Raw genomic sequence first — 22,965 nt, 5'->3', positions numbered from 1 at the left:
TTTGTATAATAGCCCATTATAACCAAGTTTTTTGCACAGATATATTTCAAGTGCCTGCATTGTAAGACGTTCCATACTCAACTATAGTCTTTAATTGATGCAAGAATCATAAGCCTTATTGAAAGTACCAGGGAACGGTATGCTTGTATGGATATGACAGAAAAAATCCTACCTATACACAATTCTTTTTTTTTTTAAAAACCTGACATGCAATTTCATATTTTAATGGTACTAATAAAGAGAGTGGTTGCATGCAAAACAAATATATCAGATCGGTGCTAACGTAAACACAGAAGCCACATACAATATCTAAGTAAGATAACATAATCAAAATCAGTACCAGACCCTGTTATGGGTTTTAATTGATGCAAGAATGATAACCCTTATTGAGAGTACCAGGGAATGGTATGCTTGTACAGATATTACGTAGACGATATCCTACCTATTCACATATTTCCACTTGTTTTTAAAACCTGCAATGCTAGTCATATCTTAGTGGCATTAATCAAGAGAGTGGATGCATGCAAACGAAACTATCAGATCAGTGCTAACATAAACAGACATATGCAGAATCAAATTAAGAGAACATAATGGAAATCATATTTTTCGGGAAACTAGCGCTTAGATTTGAACAGAATAGTTGCACCTTTTCGCCATAAACCAAGTGTAAGACAAGAAAACAAAACAAAACCCCAAAACATACAGGTCGTAGGACCAATCCAACCCCGATGTACAACACAACACTATCAAATCCTTTTGGTAAAGGTCTCACCACAGCGAGAGGTGCGACCTCCCTACCGGGAAGCTCCCGAATCTCTTCCCGGTTCTCCTCCGTGTCTAATCCTCCCCCCTCGATGAGGTCATCTGCGAGCAGGACCTCCTCCCTCCGCTTGGCGGCCCTAGTCAGCGGTGGTTTCTAATCCACCAGTTGCTGTTGCATCGCTGAACGCCTCCGTTTGGTGCTCGGGCTCTCAGCCTGGTCCAAAGGATTTGCCTGCGCCCGTTCCGGCATCTTTCATCGACCCGACGCAATGCCTCAAAACCCTACGCGAATCCCCTCGACCAAGGGTCGAAGAGGAGGTGGACACTGCGAGACGGATTACGGCAAGGAAGACGAGAGCCCTCGATCGCGCTCAGAGAAGGGAAGACAAATAGGACCGGATATCGTCTCCGAGAAGGAATGGAGGCAGGGTTTGGATTCGGAAAGATTGGGAAAAAGACTTTGGATTCCGGGAACGACCAGAGAGAGAGAGAGAGAGAGAGGAGACTGTGGCTTTTTGGAAGACGAGGAGGCGGGCGGGGGTGGGTATTATTACGGGAAGAGAAGAAAACAAAAATTGCGGCATTGGTTTTTTAATTACAAAACAAAAGTTGGAGGGAAAAACAAAATTTGAAGAGCTTTCGTCGACTGTAATATCCCATCGAAGTCTGGTAATAGTAAATTAAATCATACAAATCCAAACCACAAACAGAAACCTTTCACGCTTAGTGTGGTTTTTAACAACACTTTCGCCATCAGATCAACACTTTCATCAGTCTTGGGCAGATACAAAGAATGATTCCACAACTCTTACAAACAGTAACCAATCACCTTTGTGGAAGCAAGACATTGCTCTTTGTGGATTTGAGGAATACAATTCTACATAGAAGATTTGCAGCAACCACCATAAACAAAACGACCTACACGAAGATATCAACATCCTTTGTTCGGATCCTTATCCAGTGGATATGGCTGTACACTTGATAATATATCAGTATGTGATATCGAATCATAAAAGCACTCGATTCAGAAAGTTGACCCGGACGAATGAGATGAGTGGCTGCTAGAACTTGAGCCATCTTTTTTCCAGAACTCCAAATTCCGGCAACAATTTAAAAGTCCGACCTGATAATATCAAATTTGAAAAAAATTTAAAACATTGATTCAACAGGGGAGTATGTGGTGCCCACAGACTCCCAGCTGACAGCTAATGGAATGAAAGGCAAAACATTATATCCATCTGATTATCAGCCAATACCAGAGAGAAATAAATTTGTATGGCATATTTTTCTAATAAAATGAGCAGCTAATCTAAATAATTATATTTTATTTTATTTTCGCAACTATCCAGAAAACAACCATGTCCAACTCCTCTGTCACAACAATCAAGAAACAAATTCTATCACTGTTAATACTGATCATATCAAGAAAATACCCCTTTGTTCCTCTACCTGTAGTGTCGTTACTCAGGAAGGCCAACGAGTATGCAACTTTTGTCTGATTCTGCACGGTGTAGTCTCATGGGAGCATCTAATTATCACTGTACTACCTTCACCCTTAGAAGAAGGATTGTTCGTGTATCCAGAAAACTACTAAAGCGTTTCAAGAGATCTTTACCTATTTGCTCAATAACTCGGAACATACTGTGTGATATGTAATAGGTAACAAGAACCATGGAACATGTCATATTTATGTTGGACATAATAAGTGATGGCCTTGGAATATTGACACCATTTTGAAATCCAAAAGGAGGAAATATAAAGCTGACAGCAGCAAACAGCAGACATTCATTAACGAGTTTTCTCTAAGAGAAAGGAATTATGTTGTCCACAGAATTCAATTTAAAAACTCAGAAATTAAAAGAACAATATAAACCATGAAATCTCATTGTCTTCTATAAAGAAGAAAAATATTTGATGTTATGGGAGGAAATAGCACCAACCATTCTACATTATGCAAAAGCTGCAGCTAATAAAATTGCATCGGTAAAGTAACAATCTAGGACCTCCAAGATATACCTTCCATCGCCGTCTCTGACCAATTTTGTTTAGAATAATGGACAACCTATCAATGATTTCAATAAATGTTGGTCTTTCAGCAGGGTCTTGACTCCAGCATCGCTCAATCAACCTACAAAAAAGCATGATGGATATGTCAGGCACTCTGACATGCAAGAAAGCAAACACAAGTTGAATAACATCAGAGAAGAGAATGCAACTAAGCTCTACAGAAAGTGGTCTCTAATTTAACAGTAAGTAACAATTTGCATGTATAGTTGAAATCTTTTAACAAGAAAAAAAAAATCAAACTTCAAAGTTAACATTGAGAATGAGAGAGATTTCCTCTGAAGACAACTTTATACAAACTGAACACAACCAATTTTTTTCAGACAAAAACATAGGTTAAGATATTTTATTTAAACACTTATGTTTGTTTTCGACTTTTCCTTTATATCACCGGGCAGCTACAAAATATAATGGGGATGGTAAGCTTGAGCATTGATGAAAGGGCATGGTAAATTTGAGTATTGATGGACAGAGTGAGTGGTGAGAGACCATCTGTTTCTTTCATGAAGTGAGCCACTTGAAGTGAGTCTAAATACCACGTTATCTATCTTTCGAATCAACCTCCTCACACTTTCATGGCCTTTCAGCAAAAATATGAGATCTATAAGATAAACATTGTGGCTCATTGTGCAAAGCTCTGTCCAAATATTCACTCTTTTTGTCCCTTTCCAAACATGAACTATCCCATCCATCAGCCCATTGTCTAGCCTTGTCCCCTAGCACCATTTCCCTGCCAAATAGCTCTTTCAGTTCTCAACTATCTAAATCTGCTGCCATATGAAGCCAAGCAACAAATATTATTCGGAGAGTCTGCAGGGAAAGGAACCAACAACCAACTGGAACTACTTATCAAAAAAAAAAAACAACCAACTGGAACTTCCATGTTCCTCTTAGTTGTGCATTTTATGTACCAAAGATTTTATTTTCCTGATGACTAAACATGCTTTCCTGGTGCCTCATGTTTTATTTTAAATTATCTCAGTAACTGATAATTATGCAACCAAAATCTAGAGTCTAGAACCTCTTAAGCTTGCCCTTATCACCATGCTCATGCTGCAAGGCCTATACAGATTTGCCCAATGTTTGTGTACAGTATCTAATTTCATTCAAGAATGAAAAACAGAAATTAGGCTCAAATTTGACAAATTATACATAGAATAAAATACCACCCCTAGCAACTACTCCATCATTTCCAGAGAGATTTTGCCATAGACATCAAGTGCATCTTTTATCATGTTCAGTGAGATTGTGACCACGTAGGAAGACCAAAAGCTAAAGAAGTGTTGAGGGACCAGCATTGAAAAGCAAAACAAGTCAAAGTACACAAATAGAAGGATTTTAAGACAAGTCTTACTCTTTTAATCCATGTGCATATAGCTTTTGTGTTCTAAAAGGGGGCCTTTCATTGGATGCGTATGCTTTAGGAACATCAGCATCTTGCATATAACAGAAAGGTGGACAGCCTTCAATCATCTGGAAAAAACCAATGAAGAGTTTATATTTAGTGTGTTCCACTCAGTTTATGTTTTTTCTCCATAATACAAGCTGCATAAATTATACAATGGTAACAATGTGAACTTTGTCCAAGAAATTCAAGATACAAAAATCAGATTTCTCAAATCAAAGATGTAATTGAAGTCAAGCAGAAATTAGACTTTCACACCATGATTTATTTTATGATTAAATTTTTGAGTGAAGTAATTTAATATAGGATAAATTCTAAAATTGAGTCATAAAGTGAAATTAGGCAGTTTTAGATTACATAAAATTGATATATTAACTTATCGAGTATAAGTGGGGAAGAAATTTCAAATTCTAAAAATATTTGATATTTTTTATTTATTATTACATAGGAAGAAAAGGTTAGAAAAGATATCACTCAGATGGTTAAAATAGAGAGGAATTATCCTGATACTCCTAACTGAAGATAAAACAAGGGTAACTATTTAATGTTAGTTAAACATGTCCAAAGGAAACCCATAATGCACCAAACATGAAAGGTGATCAAACCAGCAGTGTGAGTAGAAGTAAGACGTAAGAAACCGTTATTAGAAAATATAAGAAAGGATTTGATAACTCATTGTTTGACTACTTATATTGTTTCAACAGACTTCAATTGCTAAAACAGATCCATGTAGTTAGCTCCAAACAGTTGAGACTTGAGTTTTTATACCTGGGATAGCTCATCTTTGGCATGGATCAGATCCCATATGAAATCAGAATATAGATATTTCGCTAAATTTTACTTTTCTGAAGCTAATAGAACATGCATGCACTCGCGCGCACACACACACACACACTCTCTCTCTCTCTCTCTCACACACACACAACATACACACACATTAGTTATCATCCCGAAGCCCTTAGGGTGTGGGACACGTCATCACCTTCTTCTTCTTCCATCACTCCTCCTCCAATCTTCTTAATACCACGACATGCATCTACTGTTCCAAGTACTAAATGCAAGGGACCCTCTGTCTTGGCTTCTCAGTGCTCAAGTCAAGCAACACAGTCACACCATATACGTGCTATTAAGAAATCTGGGCTATAGGATACACGTAATGTCTCTTTATCAAGTTACTAAGGTGTGTAAAATAGACGCTTCTAACTTGGCTGTCCACTTGAGCAGCAAGGATACTCTATGGTAGTCATGCATAATTTACATCTATGAAGTAAGCATGAGTTCCTGATTTGAAGTACTGAAAAGAAATGAAAAAGTAGCTGTAACCAAGTAGCATACTTCTTTTGGAGTAAAGATCTAAAGTCAAATAATTATGATGGTTTGTGAAAAAAAATAAAATTTACCTCTTGTAGAATCAAAGAAAATGCAAAAACATCCACTTTTGTATCATATTCTTCATTACGAAAGACTTCAGGAGCCACATACCTGCCTGTTCAAAGAGAAGTGATAAAGGTGATAAATGATAAAAGAACATCACTCTATCACATTAAAATTCAATTATGCAATTATTAACAATAAACTAGCATGCACAAAGTTCAATAGCAAACTCCTTTTTCCTTGATATCCTTCAGATATTTTAATCATTGTCCTCTATGTTTGCAGTAAATCTTGTAGAATGTTTGCTCCACTAAAATAGTGTGAAGCAAAGACACTTCAAAATGCTTAACATGCCTGTGTAATCTCGAAGTCAGATTCTGGCACTTGCTGCACCCTACCTCACCTTGTCTGGTACTTCAAACCTATTACAACTCTCGTACTATTAAAATGTTAATTTTAAAGTACTGCTTTACATAGAATATTTATATTATCAGTATACAAGGCTTCTAACTCCTTGATGTTTCTAGTATTTTTACACATGTATCCAAAGTTTGCAATAGCACCTGATACGGCTTGGTAGGGGCCATATTATCGGTCCAACAACTTAGTGGCATGTTGTCATGGACTTAACTGGAATAAACTAACATAAGGCACCCTTATGATATTAGTCTACAAAGAGTCAACAAGTACAACCTCACACAAAAGAGAAAGTTGATTAATTTAAAAACGGAGGCACGTACAAGTCTTAGTGTCTCACTCAAAATCACAGCTCTCAAATAATTCAACAAAAACTTAGAAGCTAAGAAGAAAACAAGGATCTTAAGAAGTACAAAGACAAGCCACAACCCATAAGTCCAGCGAACATCGCTTAATCGGGTGTCAAAGACATTGACAAGCCTACCACTAGTATCAACCCAAGTCTCTATACTATTGGCAAGCTTGATATGAAGTCCAATGGTATCCCAAGACCTCTATGGTACTAAAAGATCCACTGGCTTCTATTACTTCAACTTGTCTTGTTAGCATGTGAGACAAGTCTGAACATATTTCTCTATATCAGTCCTCATTTTTTACCAGTAGAAGGCCCTTTCCACAAGAGCCCAAGGTTTTTGTATTGTATGTCTCGCCTAGAGAGAATTATGACACTCTCTCGAGAGTTTTCTTCTCAAATTATTCACCCTTCGAACATAAACTTTGTTTCCTTTCGTGTAGCCATTCTAGATTCAAAATCGTCATGCCTTTTCTTTTACTGTTGACTATGGGTCATTGTACAATCCACTCCCAATCTTGGGTAGAAGGTGGAAGAACTACATTCATCAATTACACCTTTCTGCATAAAGCATCAACAATGACGCTTGCTCATACTCCATCACCATATTAAAGTTATCCAAGAAGTCATGCTCTCATGCTTGCTTTTAAGAGAGCTTCTTCTAAGCTTGGAAGCAACTCAATGAGATAGTGTTCACCTCAGCATAAATCACATCCTGAGAAGGTAGTGTCTCCACACTTATAAATAGTAAACCACCGTTGTCATCTCATTCTCATGCATGAGCGCCTGCTAGTCAATCTAATTGAGCTTACGACTCTCATAGGCCACCTAGTGACTTGTGCAATAGCACTCCTCCAATAGTCCGAAGAATCTATGTAGACTTCAAATGGCTTTGCATAACCTGATAACATTGAGTATGAACATTTTGTGTTTCTTTTTATAAGATTTGCCAAGTCAGCATATTTGTGTCATGGCATGTCCATCTCTAATATTAATATCCATGGTTCTGATATAGGAACTAATATGCTTAATAAGGCAAAATTCTAAACTATGAAAAAGCACCAGATTGGATAAAGCTCAAACATGGAGAAGAAAAGCAAACACATCATTGAGTACTATAAAAAATGCATACCTTCATGTGACAAGTACAGAGTATGATTTATCAAATAAGTAAATACAGAAGTAAATGATTCTAGACTTACAGGCATCTAGACATGTCAATGGCCTATCCTCTCTTGCAGTTTTTGCCACTTTTAACAACTTGCTAACATCAAAATCCGCAACTTTCAGATGTCCAGTATCATCTAGCAAGATGTTTCTGTTCTCTCGCGATAAGGAAAGTAATGATTGTTTGAAAAATTCATAGTTCCCAGGTTGATAATCATAATACCAAGAGAGACTGTGAAACAAGTAAAACAAAAAATCTGACCAAGTCACTTACGAAGGCTCAAGATCACGGTGAATGATGGCTTCTGGTTTGTGCTCATGCAAATAGTTCATCCCTCTAGCATGTTAATTGAAATAAGAGTCAAATTATGCTTGAGGATTATTAAAAGTGTTCAAATTAAGAAAAGATAAAAATAAGAAAAGCTCCAATGGGACATGACGCCTTATAATCATCCTCAACATCTTTTCAGAAGTGACTTTCAAATTCTAGTCCTAGCAAAATTGCAAAAAGACAAACTTGCCCAAAAGAAAGATCACTCCAGACTGCACTTGATGCAGTTAAAATCCGAAAATTTAAAAGGAGAGGGAATAATAAGCGATCCCATTGTAAATAAAGTTCATCTCAACAACAAAAACTAAGCCTACTATGAAACAGATACACTAAGTTCAAAAAAAGAAAAGAGTGAAAATTTAATGTGTAATGTTCAATCTCTTGTTCCTGCATAAATGAGAACAAAGCAAGAGAACACAAATGACAAAACGTAAACCAACCTAGCTATGTCAAGTGCATAACGGACTGCTGATGCTGGGGTTTGAGCTCCTTCCCTCTTCAAAAAAGCACGAAGATCGCCCTAAATACCAAAATAACTAAATATTATAAAATCACATCTCAAGGCGATGGAAAGGCTCATATATTGATCGATATGAGGATACTAAAATTTAAATTGTGCACAAAAGAAAAGGCAGCGTAGACACACAAAAAAAGAAAAAAAACAAAATGAAGACTTCTCATGAACATAACAATATTTGGATTGAAACCTACATGGAAAAGCAAAACATCTAAGATGCATTCTGAATTCAATGGGCATCAGAACCCTACCCAACCACCCACTAGCATTGCCTGGATTCTTTCTGCTTCCTTTCCTTTATTTTACATTTTGTTGATCTCTCTCTTTCTAATAATACTAAGTTACTGAAAACATGTCATATCCTGCTTAGCAGAATAATCTAATCACAAAATTGAGAGGCTGCTCTGAACAATTCCAGTTTAATCCATGAGTAGTTATATCAGAACAAAATAAAAACAAACTTCACAAATAATAAGCAAAGTAAGCTAAGAGTTTGCAGATTTTTTCAAACAAGGAATTAATCTCGATTGGACCAGTATCAACTGATGGATACAAACTGGTCCAAGTAACATTATTAAAGCATATAACTTGGTGCTAGTGTAGTACTCTGCAAGGACTGCACTACCACCTGAAACAGCACAAAACGGGTGGTACATACCTGTCCAGGAGTGGATCAGTATGCGAACCGCCTCTGTTTTGGGTGGTCCTGTCCAACTCAGTATTAAAAAAAATAAAACAGCCATTAGAGCTCACAAATGTAAGCCCTCTTCTCGCCATTACCCTCTTCTTGTGGCACTGTTTCCATTCGTCACTGCTGTCGTTCGTCATCATCTATCTTCCTGTACACACTCTCTCCTCCTCCTACTACTACTACTCTTCCTTCTTCCTTCTCCTTCTCCGCCACTTCCTCTTCTTCCTCCATCGCTTCTTCTTCCTTCTTCCTTTTTCTTCCTCCTACATTGTGCCTTCCTCTTCTCCATCTACGTCTTTTATAGATACTATGCTTCTACGTCTTTTATAGATACTTATTTTATTATTATTGTTTTATCCAATGACACCTCACCAGATCATCTGCTATATAGATAATGTACTGATCCAATAGGTCACTAAAACTAATATCAGACTGATATTTAAATCTTAAATTCAGGTAGTAATCAAAATGTTCATCCAAATTACAAATAGAACCTTTGGCAAATATTCTGTAACGATCATCATCGGACTACTCTGAGTAACAGCTCCCAAGAATTGGACTACATTAGGGTGTCGTATCTGCTGAAGCAATGCCAGCTCATCCCTGAATGCTTTTCTGCAGAACAGAGAGGAAACTTTAAAATGACATTAAAATTCAAAAATAAAGATAAGAAAGGAAAACAATACACCAAGTGAATATCAACATATGAGACTACCACAAAACATATAGATAACAAGGACCAACCCACACTTTATCCTCATCAGCAATTATATCTTCATTAAACCTTTTAACAGCAACTTGAATTCCATGCCATGTCACTACCCGAAATGTTCCCTAAAAATTAAGGTTCACAAATGAAGATTTATACAATCTAGCTGAAAGTTAAAATACAGAATCTAAAGAAAATTTATACAAATAAGGGTTAGCAGGCATATTATGGTATTAGAAACTGACAAAATGCTAACTCAAACAGAATCATATATATGTATTATGTCTAGTGTGGAGGCACTTTAATGATGATTAAAAAAAGAACTGTGTATAAGTGTATTTGGTTAATATCCAAACATGTGAATGCAGAAATAAATTTTCTATTAAGAGCAATGATTTGAATACCGTAATGTACTACCTACTACGGGCGGTATATATCAAGGTTCGCTGTACCGTACCGTACCGTACCAGCGTTTCGACCCGGGCTCAGTACGGTACGGTAACGGTATACCGGGCGGTACATCAGGGTGTACCGGGCGATACATCAGGGTGTACCGAGTGGTACGCCCTGATGTACCGAATATTTTTTTTATTTTTTTTCATACTGTAGCAGTGCTACAGTATAGTACTGTAGTATTGTAGCAATACTACAGTATAGTATTGTAGCAATGCTACAGTATAGTACTGTAGCACTGTAGCGGTACCGGGCGATCCGCGTACCGGTGACCTGTCGGACCGGTACGGGCGGTATGCTTCGGTACGGCAGACCTTGGTATATATTGGTTCGCCAGTAGATCGGCATGCGGAGCGCCCACTACCAGGCGGTATCAGGTATTTGGCCCCGTATCAGGCGATACGAGGTTGTACCGAACGGTAACGATCAAAATTTCGATCGTTACTAACCTGTACAGCCGGTACTGGTCAATTTCAACCATTACTGACCATTACCGAATGGTAACAGTGTTCCGACGATCAATTTGACCGTTGGAGGACTCCTCAAGGGTTTTTAAACCCTTTCCTCCTCTCTATTTCAATCCATTTCACTCTCACACTTTCTTAAACTTTCTCAAACTTATTTTTTCTCATATTCTCTCACATTTTCACTCTCTTAAACTGAACAAAGCAACGAATTGTGGATTAAATCAAATTTAGAAGGCTAATTTGGGAGGATAAAGAGGAAAACTTTTTAATCAAGAGGTATGTATTCTCTTTCTAGATTTTTATTGATTTATGAGATGATTAAGCCTATTCTATGTGATGTATGACTTAATGTCTAATATGTTGTTTGATATGTTTTTGATCAATGTTTGAAATATCGTATCGTACCAGCGTTTCGACATTCCCTCGATACGATACGATACTGTATACCGAGCGATATACCGTTCAGTATATCGCTCGATATAATATATATATATATATATAATATTTTTATATATAAATATTTTTATAAAAGGCGACGTCATGTCACCTCGGCAACGTCGTCGAAAAAGGCGACGTCGCCTTTAATATATATATATATATATATATATATACATATATATATATACATACATATATATATATACATACATATATATATACACATACATATATATATATATACCGTCCGATAATGGGCGGTTCGTGTACCAATCAACTGACAGACTGGTACATACCTCCCGGTATGGGCGGTATTATTCGAAACTATAACTTGCTTTTGATGGTAGAATAATATTAATTAAGGAGTAATTAAGGTCTTTAATGTTGTGATTAGTGTGTTTAATATTGATTTATTTAAAATTAGACACTTAATAGTTCAAATGTTTATATTTCATGTATATTAAGTATTGGATCATATGTTTGTGATGGTATAATAGGTTTAATTAGGTTTTAATAACTAGTAATTTTAGTGATGATTTAATCGAAATGTGATCGATATTGGGTCAATTCAATATCTTTAATACCTATTAAGATGTTTGTCATGTTTATAGTGTTGAAAGAAAAGTAATTAGTGGATAATTAACTATATTAATAATGTGATTAGTGTATCAAATGATGATTTCATCGTAATTGGACCTATATTGGATCAAAATTATGTATTTAATACTTTTTTTATGTGTTTAATATATTTATGATATGTTATCATAATTTAACCAATATTGGAACGGACCGAAATTGCGAATTTTGCAAAAGGCTACTCCTCAAAGTCTGAAAAAAATATGTGGCACTATTCTTACCTAATTTACATTAGTTTTGCTAAAACTAAACTAAATGTATATTTATTTCTGACTTAAAAACTCTATCCTAACTTTATTTTTTTTCTTTCTATTTTTCAGGTATTTTCGAAGGGTCTTATGCCTATTTTAGGCGTATCGAGCTCGAAACATCAATATGGTACGATATTTAGAACCTTGATTTAGAGTACAAAAAGTCAAATGAGATACTGAAATCAAAGAGGAGCAGTAAAGAGCATCCACTTTGTCTCTGGACATAATTTACTTGGAATGACACTAGTGGCAATTTAATAATAGGAAAACCATATCACCAAATCATTTTTGTGAATTTCAAATACAGAAAACATACAGTGGATCTATCTATCTTTGTGAATTTCAAATTATTGAAGTGGTCATTTAAATTTAACAAAAGTTAAATTCTTTTCCATGCTTAAAGAAATACATTTCACCATATCACCAAAACAAATATTGTGAAGTTTTAAGACAGGATAGTGGAGCTATCTTTAAGTTAGAACAGCCTTGACTAGGTTTGATAGGATCGAGAAACATAGGTAGCATAATTAAGTTGTGCATGCAACTTAAGGAACAAGAATAGCAATAACAAATAGTGAATCTAATATGTCAATAAGATGATTTTATTAGTCCATATTTCATCACATATCCTTGCTCATTTCAAAATTCAGAATAGTACTTAATTTCATCAGAATCATTACCCAGCATCACCATTATGCAATGTAAATGTGAATCTCATGATGAAGAGTATTAGCCAAACCAGAACAAAAAAAAAAAGAAACACTTCTGAAATCAACATCTTGGGCTTTATCTAGTTCACACATTTCCCATGAGAAGGCCAATTTTACCAAGACAAATTTATGGTGTAATAGGAATAAGCTTAATATTGATCTCTTCAAGTAGATGGTTGCTTAGGCTAACTTGAATCAGGCATCATTGCACTTATATCATGTGAAACAGCTTCTCAGTGATCAACAAAGGTCATCATCCTCTGCTCATTGATCAATAACATAAGAAAATTTATTAATGATTGTTTTACCATAATAAATGATGTTTCAACTTTCGAGTTCATAAGATAGTATTGAAGCTGCCTTCAACTCTTTCGAACAGATTACATCTCACCTTGCAATCAAATTTGCAACAAAAACTGCTTTCTTGATACTGTCAAGATGAAAAGATCATAGAAGACAACAACATAAGTAATCAATATGAGACATGAAAATTTTGGTTTCAGAATAGCTGGAATAGGTCAGGTCTATGTCAGATAATGACCTAGGGACTTTTAGACTTAAAGCTAACCTGAAACTGTGCATCCAAGATCAATCCAATTATTTGCAATCAACCCACACAAAATTCTAATTTGGTGGTACTGCAGTTCTACCAGTCTAACTGGTTTTCTGTTAAGAATTTTCATACATCACCAAAGCATCCTACAAAGCATCATGAATACAAGGTTCACCCTGTATTCGTGCATGCGATAGACATTGAGCAGGTCCTATAATTCAGACCTGCCAATCACCCGTGTAGGAACAGCCATCAGAATTCTAAGCAAAATAGCAGCAACAGCAGATGACAAATGACTGAGAAAGAGAAAAAGGAAGTGAGGGACAAAGGACTTGTAGAGTGAAAAAGGAGACCACTTAACCATTGGAAAGGCAATCTTAAGCCATGATCTCAGCTGATCTACCATGCAACTGGAAGAGAGAAAGAGGAGCATTTTCTCCTCTTCAGTAGTGAAGTTGATCAGTAATTTCAAGATAGGAGAGAAAAAGGGACTAAATGATGATGCCAATATTTTTAAAAGTGCTAGACGCTAGAAGGCACCAAGGTCCCAAAATGCCCTAGCGCTCGCCTAAGTGCCCACCCGAGCGAAGCACTCCCAAATATTAAATTTTTAAAAATATATATTACAACTGATAAATTTGAATGAAAAAATAAAAAAATACATCAAATTGCAACAAATAAAAATCCTATCAGGGTGCTGTTTTGCAGGAAATAAGACAAGATATGAATGTGATATTCCTACCTACAGTTCTAAGCAGTAGTTTCAAAATGGGGTGCAATTTGAGGTGGGTGTTATGCAGTGTTTTTTAACAGCTGTTATGTTCTAAGCAGTGTTTTCATATCAATGTGATGTTTACCTATGAAATGAGAAAGAGAGGACTGAGCAGATGGAGAAGTAACTGACAAAAAACTATGGAGAAAGGTGGGGGGAAGGTGGAAACCAATGGCAGACAAAGGTAGTTGGCGAGCGATAGGGTTTCGCTTTGCTGGTTTTTGGTTTCTTTCACTTTTCGGGGGGTTAGGGTAAGTGATTTTAGTTGGTTCGATTGGAGCCATTGGACCAACTTACTTCATCCAAGCTGACCGCGATCAACTTGGCTTCGGCACATGCCCAAGTGTGCGCCCGAGTTGTCCAATGCCTGGGCTCAACCGTGTGCTTGAGTGACTCTTTATTGAAACGTCTCGGCCCGAGGTGTTGCAAGGTGCTCGGGTCTTGCCTCACCCGAGTGCCTTTTAAAAACACTAGATGATGCAAAGTTAAAGATTTAGAAAACAATATGTGAACCTATAAAAGTTCATTTGTTCAATTCCTATGTATAGGCTGAGCACAATTTCAACCTAAAAAAAAGAAAAAGTAATAAAAATGTCTCAATCACAAGATCTTAAGCTACTAAATCGTAGTTCAAAGTTTGAACTTCAAACATAAAAAGTCACCCCAACTTGATTTTTCAACAAAGCAATTAGAAGCTAAACCCCTTTTCTTTTCCTAGTTGGACTGAATAAACCAAATAAAGACAATTTTTTTCTAATTGAGCCAGTATATACACCATCAAGTATTAAGATTACTGTATCTAATTCAGATAGGTGATTAACCCATTCTAAAGCAGAATCTGATAGAAGTATATTTGAAATTTAAGACCAAATATTTCACAAAGTACCCCAATTCATTTTCAATTACTACAACACAACTAATAAGGATCTCCAAAAGATGAGTAGCTTGCACAAAAAGGTAGCATATGTGTTCATCTTATTAGATAATAAACAACTAATTGCCTAATAGCATCATTTATTGTGCTATCCCCTGATATGCTTATCTTCTTTTTTTTTTTTTGTTAAGGATCTGCTTATAAAAGAAGCAACATTTTCATCTGTCTTAGGTGTCAGCCAACTCCAGATCTTCTCCTGTCAGCTTCCAATATAGTCAAACCAATCTTCTAGATTGGTCTTCATGAACATAAAAATAAGTACAAACATGGGTCAGTTTAGCATGACTCGGCTCAGAAACAGCTTGGTGACCCTCAATGTGTCAATCCAACAGACTTAAGTACAAGAGTCTGATCCAGCATAGAGTATTCCTACGTGGTTTTTGAGAAGGAAAAATACGCCAATCCAGCATTGGAAATGAGTAAGGAGCCCAATTCTACGAAGCATAGAAGTGGAGAAACCTTTTTTAAAGAATCTGATAGCCAATTTAGGAACTAATGGAGCTAACCAAGATGCTGCACCACCTTCTAACAGTAATAGAATAGACTTTTCTATTTCAAGTTGTTTGTGGACTAATTCTGTTGTTATCATTAATGGTAGATAGTTGATCAAAAAAGAAGTCCTCACCTAAGTGTTATGCTTGGATTTTCTTCTTCTCCGTGCAATAAACACAATGCATCAAAGATTAAAAATAAATTCTAATTAAGAAAACAAGCTAAAAGGACAGCACATTATTACTTTGAATTTCATGTGTAAGAACAAGAAAAAGAAAATGACAACCATCAGGGATTTTGTTAAAAGTTAAGACCATTAATTCTTGTAGTTGCAAAGGACAAATAAAAGTGTAAGTACTTTTGTTATGTCAACACTGTTTGTGAAATCAAGCTCACTCGGATCGATCTCATATTCAGGGACTTCGCGAACATTTTTGACATGCATGGGAGCAACCTAAATAAGGGACAAAGAGACAAGAATGAATATTAGACAACAGCTTATCATAGAAAATAACATGATCCAAACTTGCATGACATACCCGAACTTTGGCACCATTCTTCTCCAAAAGCCTAATAACTTCATTGTTGTTGTAGTGTATTGCGTCTGCAAGTGGCTGTTAATGATAAAGTAATAAGGAAATATATCTGAAGAAAAGAAATGTGAAGAATACCTCATAGATCCATGGATTCTTTTATGAGGTAAAAAGAAATGTCGTCTATTTGATGGCAAACAATGGTGTATCTTATAGAAAATAAAAACATTTGATCCAATGTTAATAAGATCTACTTATTTAATAATTATGCTAAAATGTATTGTATTGGTTGAACATCACCATGGCTCACAAGGACTTAAATATTGTGAAACCTTTTTTTTTTTTTTGCACCTCTAGAATAGATAAGAGTGATAGACCTAGAAAGTCCTTAGCAGATTTAAGAGTAATTTTACAAACTACAACTTGGAAGTGCTCGGAAGTAACTTTACAAGCCAGCTTATAAAACATTAAGAGATTAAAAATTAAAAAAAAATTATTGAAGTGAAAAAAAACATTTTCAATAATTTATATAATAACAAGGACGATATTCATATTTCCATGGTTGCAAAAGCTACCATAGGACCAAAGTAATAAAACACATTAAAAAACCTTGAACAAGGTGATTGAAGAAAGATGATAAGTACCTACAGAAATTGATGTGGTATCGATCTAATGAGAAATACAGGGGAAAAACTTGCACGAGATATCTATTAGCCTAGAAATGACCTACAATATAATTCCTAGCGACACATACAATGGATTTAAGAAAAAAGGAAAAAAAATGAGTTCAAAGAATTACTATAATGTATAGATAATAAGAGTAAATGAGCAATCTAAACTATTTAGGGTCAACTACATGGGTTCTTTTTCTGCCGCTGAAAGGTTAGGGCAATATCACTATATCCACCATCAATCATTTCTTATTATTTCTAGTAAAGATTTCTTAGATAGAACCTCTACCTCTTCTGGCGAAACTTTCCTAAATGACTTACTTTGGTGATATGAAAGTACATGTGATGGAGCTATTAGCACAAAACCAATCAAGTGGCTACCCAACTTGTATTAATAATCAGCCTTTGTTTCTTATCTAATTGCACTCATAACAGAAAAGTTGTTGGACATAACAGAGGAAGTTTCATTGTATGTATTATTGTTGATGACACTATATTGTTGATGATTAGATAGATAAACTTGGAATTAAAACTAACAGAGATAAATTTTAAGAATTAGATGTATCAGGTTAAGTAAAATTCCGACTAAACATATGAAATGGAACTTAAACTACAACATATATGCAATTCTTGTAATGTAACTAGAAAAGCAAAGATATAGTTGAAATAGATCCAGAAAAAAAGAATGGGGTGGTAGGGATTACTATTGGATCTATTATTCAACGAAGTGATTGAACCATTAAAATGGGTAGGGACAGCAAAATATATTGCTCAACCAATTGCCTCCTAAACAACGGAACTAGAAAAGATAGCTCTAAGGTCAGCTATGCCTTAAAGATCAGAGTATTGAGTAGTCAGGTGAAGAAAAAGGTCACACCACAGTTAGTACCAGATAGCAATATTGAAATTAATACGTGGTGTTAGCTAAAAAGATAGGATTATGAACAATTGTTTTGGTGAAAGGTTTAAGAAAACAATAAAAAAGAAAGATCTAATATGGTTAATACATATCCAAAAAGAAATTTCGAACGTGCAGATTAGGCAAGGTTAATAAATTCAAACTGGAGGTACTAGATAAAGGGAAGAAAACGTAAGAAGATACTTGAATAGAAACAATTAGAAAGGACTCTTAATTTATCTGCAGAGATTGCTCTGGACAAATCTCAATGGGATAAAGATATATGTAAGCCTCCCCATGTAGTTTCCAAAACCAACTTCTTGCTCTCTAAATAAAAAACAATGATGATGTTCAATGAATTAAAGATAACTGAGCTTCATTCTTTCTGTCAAATTGAAGAGAGAACATTCACTAACAGAGTAAAAAGAAAATAACAAACTTTACAGACTCTGCATGATAAACAGGTTTTTAACTCAATAAAATAATCTGAAACAAAAAATTATACTAGAATCTTGAAGACGATACAGCAGGAAGAACTTCTTTGTAGAGAAATAGTAAGCAGCAAACCAAAATGGAATACAGATCTAGAGTTTGTCACTACTATGATGTCCTAAGAAGATTCCACCCTGTTGCATTTTAAGAAAAAACAAATTAATCTGATTCATTAATTAAAGAAGGATACAAAGAAGTGCTTATTAAATTGAATCTAGAGGTGGCAAGCATGGAGACATCAAGAATTACAATGATAGAAAAAATCCCTCAAACCAACTTAGTATGATTGGCAAGGAAAGAAGAAACTGACTACTGGTTATAACTTCAGCTTATTTGTTTTCTATTAGCCATAACTTCTTGATAGAATAATCAAAATCATCCTTTAAAAATCTAAAAATTCTAATTATTGCTATTCTGTTTAGGAAAAATGGCCAATACGAACATCAACAAACATTATTTAGGACACATTCCCCATGTTCTAATGAAATTCAAAGCTGAACAGGGAAACCGGATTTCCAACTTTCAGGAGAGATTCCGTGGGAAATTGACCAATGAAAGTATGAAATCAAATTACATAATAAAAAAGAAACATCAATCATTTTGCTGGTTTTTAACTTTGCCCCCCCTTTTTTTGTCCTTCGATCATCTTGACAAATTCAGCCCAGCCAATTCTAGTCTGTAACCAAAGCTATTTTAGACTTAAGCCGAGAAAATTATTCGTATCAAACTCTAAATTTACATGATCGCTTCCCTTTTTCATTTTAAAGAAAAACTGCTTGAGGTCGTTGGAAGTAAATGTCAATTTAATCACTTAGATCAAGACAGACAATCCAACCCCTATTAGTTTTACAGCCTCTTCGTCTGTTTCATTTACACTACAAAAGATATATGACCAGTCACCCAAAACATTAATCAAGCAATTCGTACGAAAACACATGAAAACGGAAAGTATCAGAAGAGGTAGAAAGAACAAAGGAAAAGAACGAGTCTTTTCTCCATAATAATCAAGAAATACCCGGAAAGAACGAATCACTTTCACAAGAATGGGAAGAAGGAATATTTTCTTCAAGAATCAAGAACCCGAATATCTTTCACGTATCAAGAACCACTTGGAGAGAACGAATCTTTTTTCGCAATAATCATCGGCAAATTAACCAACGCATACCGTGCTGCCCCACCGGTCCTCGGGGTCGGCCTCAGCCCCTATCCGAAGCAGCAACTGGGCGATGTCGGCGAACCCCTGGCACGCGGCGACATGCAAGGCGGTGCGCCCATCGATGTCCCTGAAGTTGACGTCGGCGCCCGACCCCAGAACCTCCTTGATCCCGTCCAGGTCGCCCTCGTTGGCGAGGAACATGAGGCGGATGCCGGAGCCTATCTCCTCGGGGACCTGCGTTACTTTCGCGGCGGGGCCGCCGGATAGGGGGACCTCGGCCGACCGGTCATCGTCGCGCTCCGGGGCGAGAGACGACTGCTTGCCAAGGGAGAACCGCGCCGTGGGCTTCCCCTCCATTACCGGGGGCGGGCTGCGACGACCTTCTTCGGGATCGAGGGATTTAAACCCCGGAGCGAGATCGCTAGCGAACGGCAGATGGGATCGGGATTCAAGAAGACAAGAGAGAGAGAGAGAGAGAGAGAGAGAGATTTGTATGCCGTGTGAAACGCGAGTTTGAGAGGGAGAAAGGTCGTTTAGGGGAGCCAAAAATAACATGAAACAGAAAGCAGAAGGTCCATTACCCGTAAATAACAGCCGTAGCCTAACGCGTTGAGTCGATGGTACGACGTTTCGAAGGGGTCACCTGCCACGACTGCAAAGGCAACACGGTTCCACCTCGAACGAGAAGGGCGGGGCCCCACGCAGTACGCTGATATATTAATTGTAATATTTTGTTGATGTTAGTTTTATGTTATTATGTTAAAATATTAATTTAATGATGATACATTAATCTATTTATTAAAAATTGAGAATTATTATTTTTAGCTAGTATATTTTTGAAGATATTTATTAGCTTAGTTCTTAAAAGTTTCGATAGATTATCATGAGATTCTGAACATAATTTCATCTTTATACTTACTCTTTAAAAAAAATGTGCTACAAATATTATAGATCTATAACAAGTTAATTTACTTATTTTCAAGGATCATGACAAATTGTGGATGCCCCATTGGCAAATATGTTAAAGGAGACGTCTCTTGGACAAAAAAGGTTCAAAAACATAAAAAAAAAAGAATTCGTCCAAAAATAAATATGAAAATCATTAGCTCTCTACGTAAATTTTTGTAACGAGAAAACTTCTATGAATGATGATTTACAAAAACATTAAATAACACGTTATTCGGATTTGGTCTAATTTTTCTCTCTGACTATTTACCACATTGAATTTGGGAATCTTAATTGAGCATTGTCTTCCCAGACCAAGTCAACGTAGAAGAATAACCCCTCGAGAGCAGCAACTTCGTGTTAATAATTTTGTAGCGCATGAGATTCTAACTTCTGGAATGTAAATTTACGTAGCCCATTTGCTAACGTTGATAATGACGTTGCTTGATTCCAAATCCGATCGTTAATTTGGGCTTTAAATAAATATAGAGTTTATGACTTGGATACCACCTCGATTCAGTTGCAACATGATGGGTTCATCGGGTTCGGATCCGAAAGCAACCAAAAAGATGTTTTGAGGTCTGTACAAGTGTCCCTCATTTGCAATTCCCTGTTTTTGTTTGATCTTTTAGGGTTTTTTTTAAGGTCAAAGATGGCCTCTGGTTTAATAGTAAAGAGAGGAGGAAATGAATTGGATGGTTGAAGTCCTACCTAGTGTATGTGTTGTGAAGGGAGAATTGATGATCCTCTGGTTTAATAGTAAAGAGAGGAGGAAATGAATTGGATGGTTGAAGTCCTACCTAGTGTCTGTGTTGTGAAGGGAGAACCAATGATTGATGACCCTAACTCGTTGAAGATGGACAATTGAGTAAGATCACTTACTTGAGCCAAAATTATGATCTTAATGGGATGCAGATGCTGGATTATGTTTCTGGCTTGCGTTATGATAAATTGACGATGCGCATGTTGTAACATTTGGAGTTATGCTTACTTAGTTCACACTGCATGTACATGTAATTTAAGATGTGATGAAATGTCCTGCAACTTGGTAACTCAAAAGGATTGTGTTTTTGTGATGAATTAGTTTATCTAAGCCTCTCATACTTTGGTATTAGTTTGGAATGATATTGGAATTGCAAATGTTAAAATATCTTATTCTTGCTCTGTGTTCTTCATGAGGAATCAAGGTTGGCATATATGGGCTATGTGTCCTTAAATTTTCCTATTGTGCTAGAAATTGTCGACTTCTTCATTGTAAGGAACTCAAATACTCACCTCAACTGAATCTTATGTCTTATCTTTGTGAGCCTGAAGATTCTCCACATGAAATGAAGCTTGATCTAATCTTGACAGTGTCTTTGTAGCTGTGGTGTGTGAGTGTTGAAACCCAAAAAAAGTTGGTAATATGCAATTTCATCGTTTACTGGATCGCCTTAGTTTTTTTCTCATTTAAAAACAAGCATGTAAAGATTTATTTTGGAGGGATTTTCTGAATAATAATCTGCAATGTGTGCATATGAACTTTCTATGCCATATTGAAAAAGAATTTTGATTAAAAATGTATATTTGCATGATCTTGTTATATATGATATGCAGCGAAGATTTTCTACAACCCCCGAATTAATTGAAGGTGATTGATTTTCATGATAAATATTGTGAGCATACAAGTCAAAGGACAAAAGGTCATATTTCTCAGTTGCTGATTTTCTTCCCCAAAAAAGAGGTTTGATTGTTCAGTTTGATATTTCCTCGTCGTAATGGAAAACTGTATGATGTTCACCACCTGCTCTCGTGGTTTAAATTTCTTTTTATGATGTTGTATGATATTCTTGCAGATGTTGCTTTGCATTAACTTGATATTGACTCCTTTGGGATGCCTTGCAGATTGGAAGTCATTTGAATGACAGAGACAAGATGCATAAGGATACAATCAACTTCTGTCAGGCTGTTCTGCAATGCAAATTTATCGATTGGAAACCAGTGATCTGCAGTAGTTTGTGCCATCCAATTATTCATGTGGATCTTGTAATCACTGTTGGTGGAGATGGCAGGCTTTGACAGGATAGTCACTTTTTGGATGACTCTGTCTCATCAGTACTAGGAGTCAATTCAGGCCCTGCTCAAGTTGAAGAGGTCAGTTGGGGTAATAAACTTAAGGTTTGATGAGTTGACAGTATATCTCCTTATAGTTTCCACCTGTTTCTTGTGTTCCCCTTCCTATTTGTTTATGTGATATTAATATTTCCTTGTTTGACAGGGTGATTGTGTCTCCGTTGGTGCAAAAAATTGATACCATGACAGTTTCATGTCTCATGTTTAAGTCGAGGAGTTGAGCAATGAATTTGGTGCAACAAGAAAGGCATGCGTGGGTCAGAATACTGTAGAGGTATTGGTTGCGTACGAGCGAAAGTTGGATTGGTCCGTTGCGAGACAGTTTGGAGGGGCGACGTCCTATGCCTCGGGAGAGGTTGGCTTCATTTGTCGGACGACCAGGACCAGGTGAGATGAGACCGACGTATCATAAGTCGGATAACTGGGTTGGCGTGGCTCGGAGTTAGAGCCGGTGAGTCGCGAGTCGGAGATCGAGTTGGAGTGACTCGGTAAAAGATTTGACGAGTCGTAAGTCGGAGATCGAGCTGGAGCGACTCAGTTAGAGATTTGATGAGTCGTAAGTCGAAGATCGAACTGGAGCAACACGATTAGAGATTCGTCGAGTCACAAGTATGAGGATCGAGTTGGAGTGACTTGGATCGAGCTAGAGCGACTCCGTTAGGG

At 36.5% G+C, this 22,965-nt stretch overlaps 1 protein-coding gene across 1 annotated transcript; it reads right to left on the bottom strand.

Annotated features, from left to right (window-relative positions):
• Positions 1-1,450: 1,450 nt before the first annotated feature.
• Positions 1,451-19,779, bottom strand: LOC103996543 (serine/threonine-protein kinase 12). The gene is made up of 12 exons (XM_009417453.3): positions 19,255-19,779; positions 16,035-16,109; positions 15,854-15,949; positions 9,829-9,914; positions 9,575-9,695; positions 8,313-8,392; positions 7,816-7,878; positions 7,577-7,692; positions 5,632-5,717; positions 4,181-4,299; positions 2,779-2,890; positions 1,451-1,885 (listed from the first exon to the last, which is right to left on the bottom strand). The coding sequence occupies exons 1-12, from the start codon at positions 19,600-19,602 to the stop codon at positions 1,787-1,789; spliced, it is 1,401 nt and encodes a 466-aa protein (XP_009415728.2). The 5' UTR covers positions 19,603-19,779; the 3' UTR covers positions 1,451-1,786.
• Positions 19,780-22,965: the final 3,186 nt, after the last annotated feature.

Source organism: Musa acuminata, chromosome BXJ2-9, assembly GCF_036884655.1.
Source record: "Musa acuminata AAA Group cultivar baxijiao chromosome BXJ2-9, Cavendish_Baxijiao_AAA, whole genome shotgun sequence".
Classification (NCBI taxonomy): domain Eukaryota; kingdom Viridiplantae; phylum Streptophyta; class Magnoliopsida; order Zingiberales; family Musaceae; genus Musa; species Musa acuminata.
The sequence above is the reverse complement of the archived record's forward strand: the minus strand, read 5'-3'. Positions and strand labels throughout refer to the sequence as shown.

Excerpts from the sequence above, each read along its gene's own strand:
- LOC103996543 (XM_009417453.3), bottom strand. The coding sequence starts at position 19,602 with ATGGAGGGGAAGCCCACGGCGCGGTTCTCCCTTGGCAAGCAGTCGTCT. Across the intron at positions 16,110-19,254 it reads AGGACCGGTGGGGCAGCACG|CCACTTGCAGACGCAATACA; the intron begins GTATGCGTTGGT and ends TATCATTAACAG. Across the intron at positions 2,891-4,180 it reads TATGCACATGGATTAAAAGA|GTTGATTGAGCGATGCTGGA; the intron begins GTAAGACTTGTC and ends GCTTTTTTGTAG.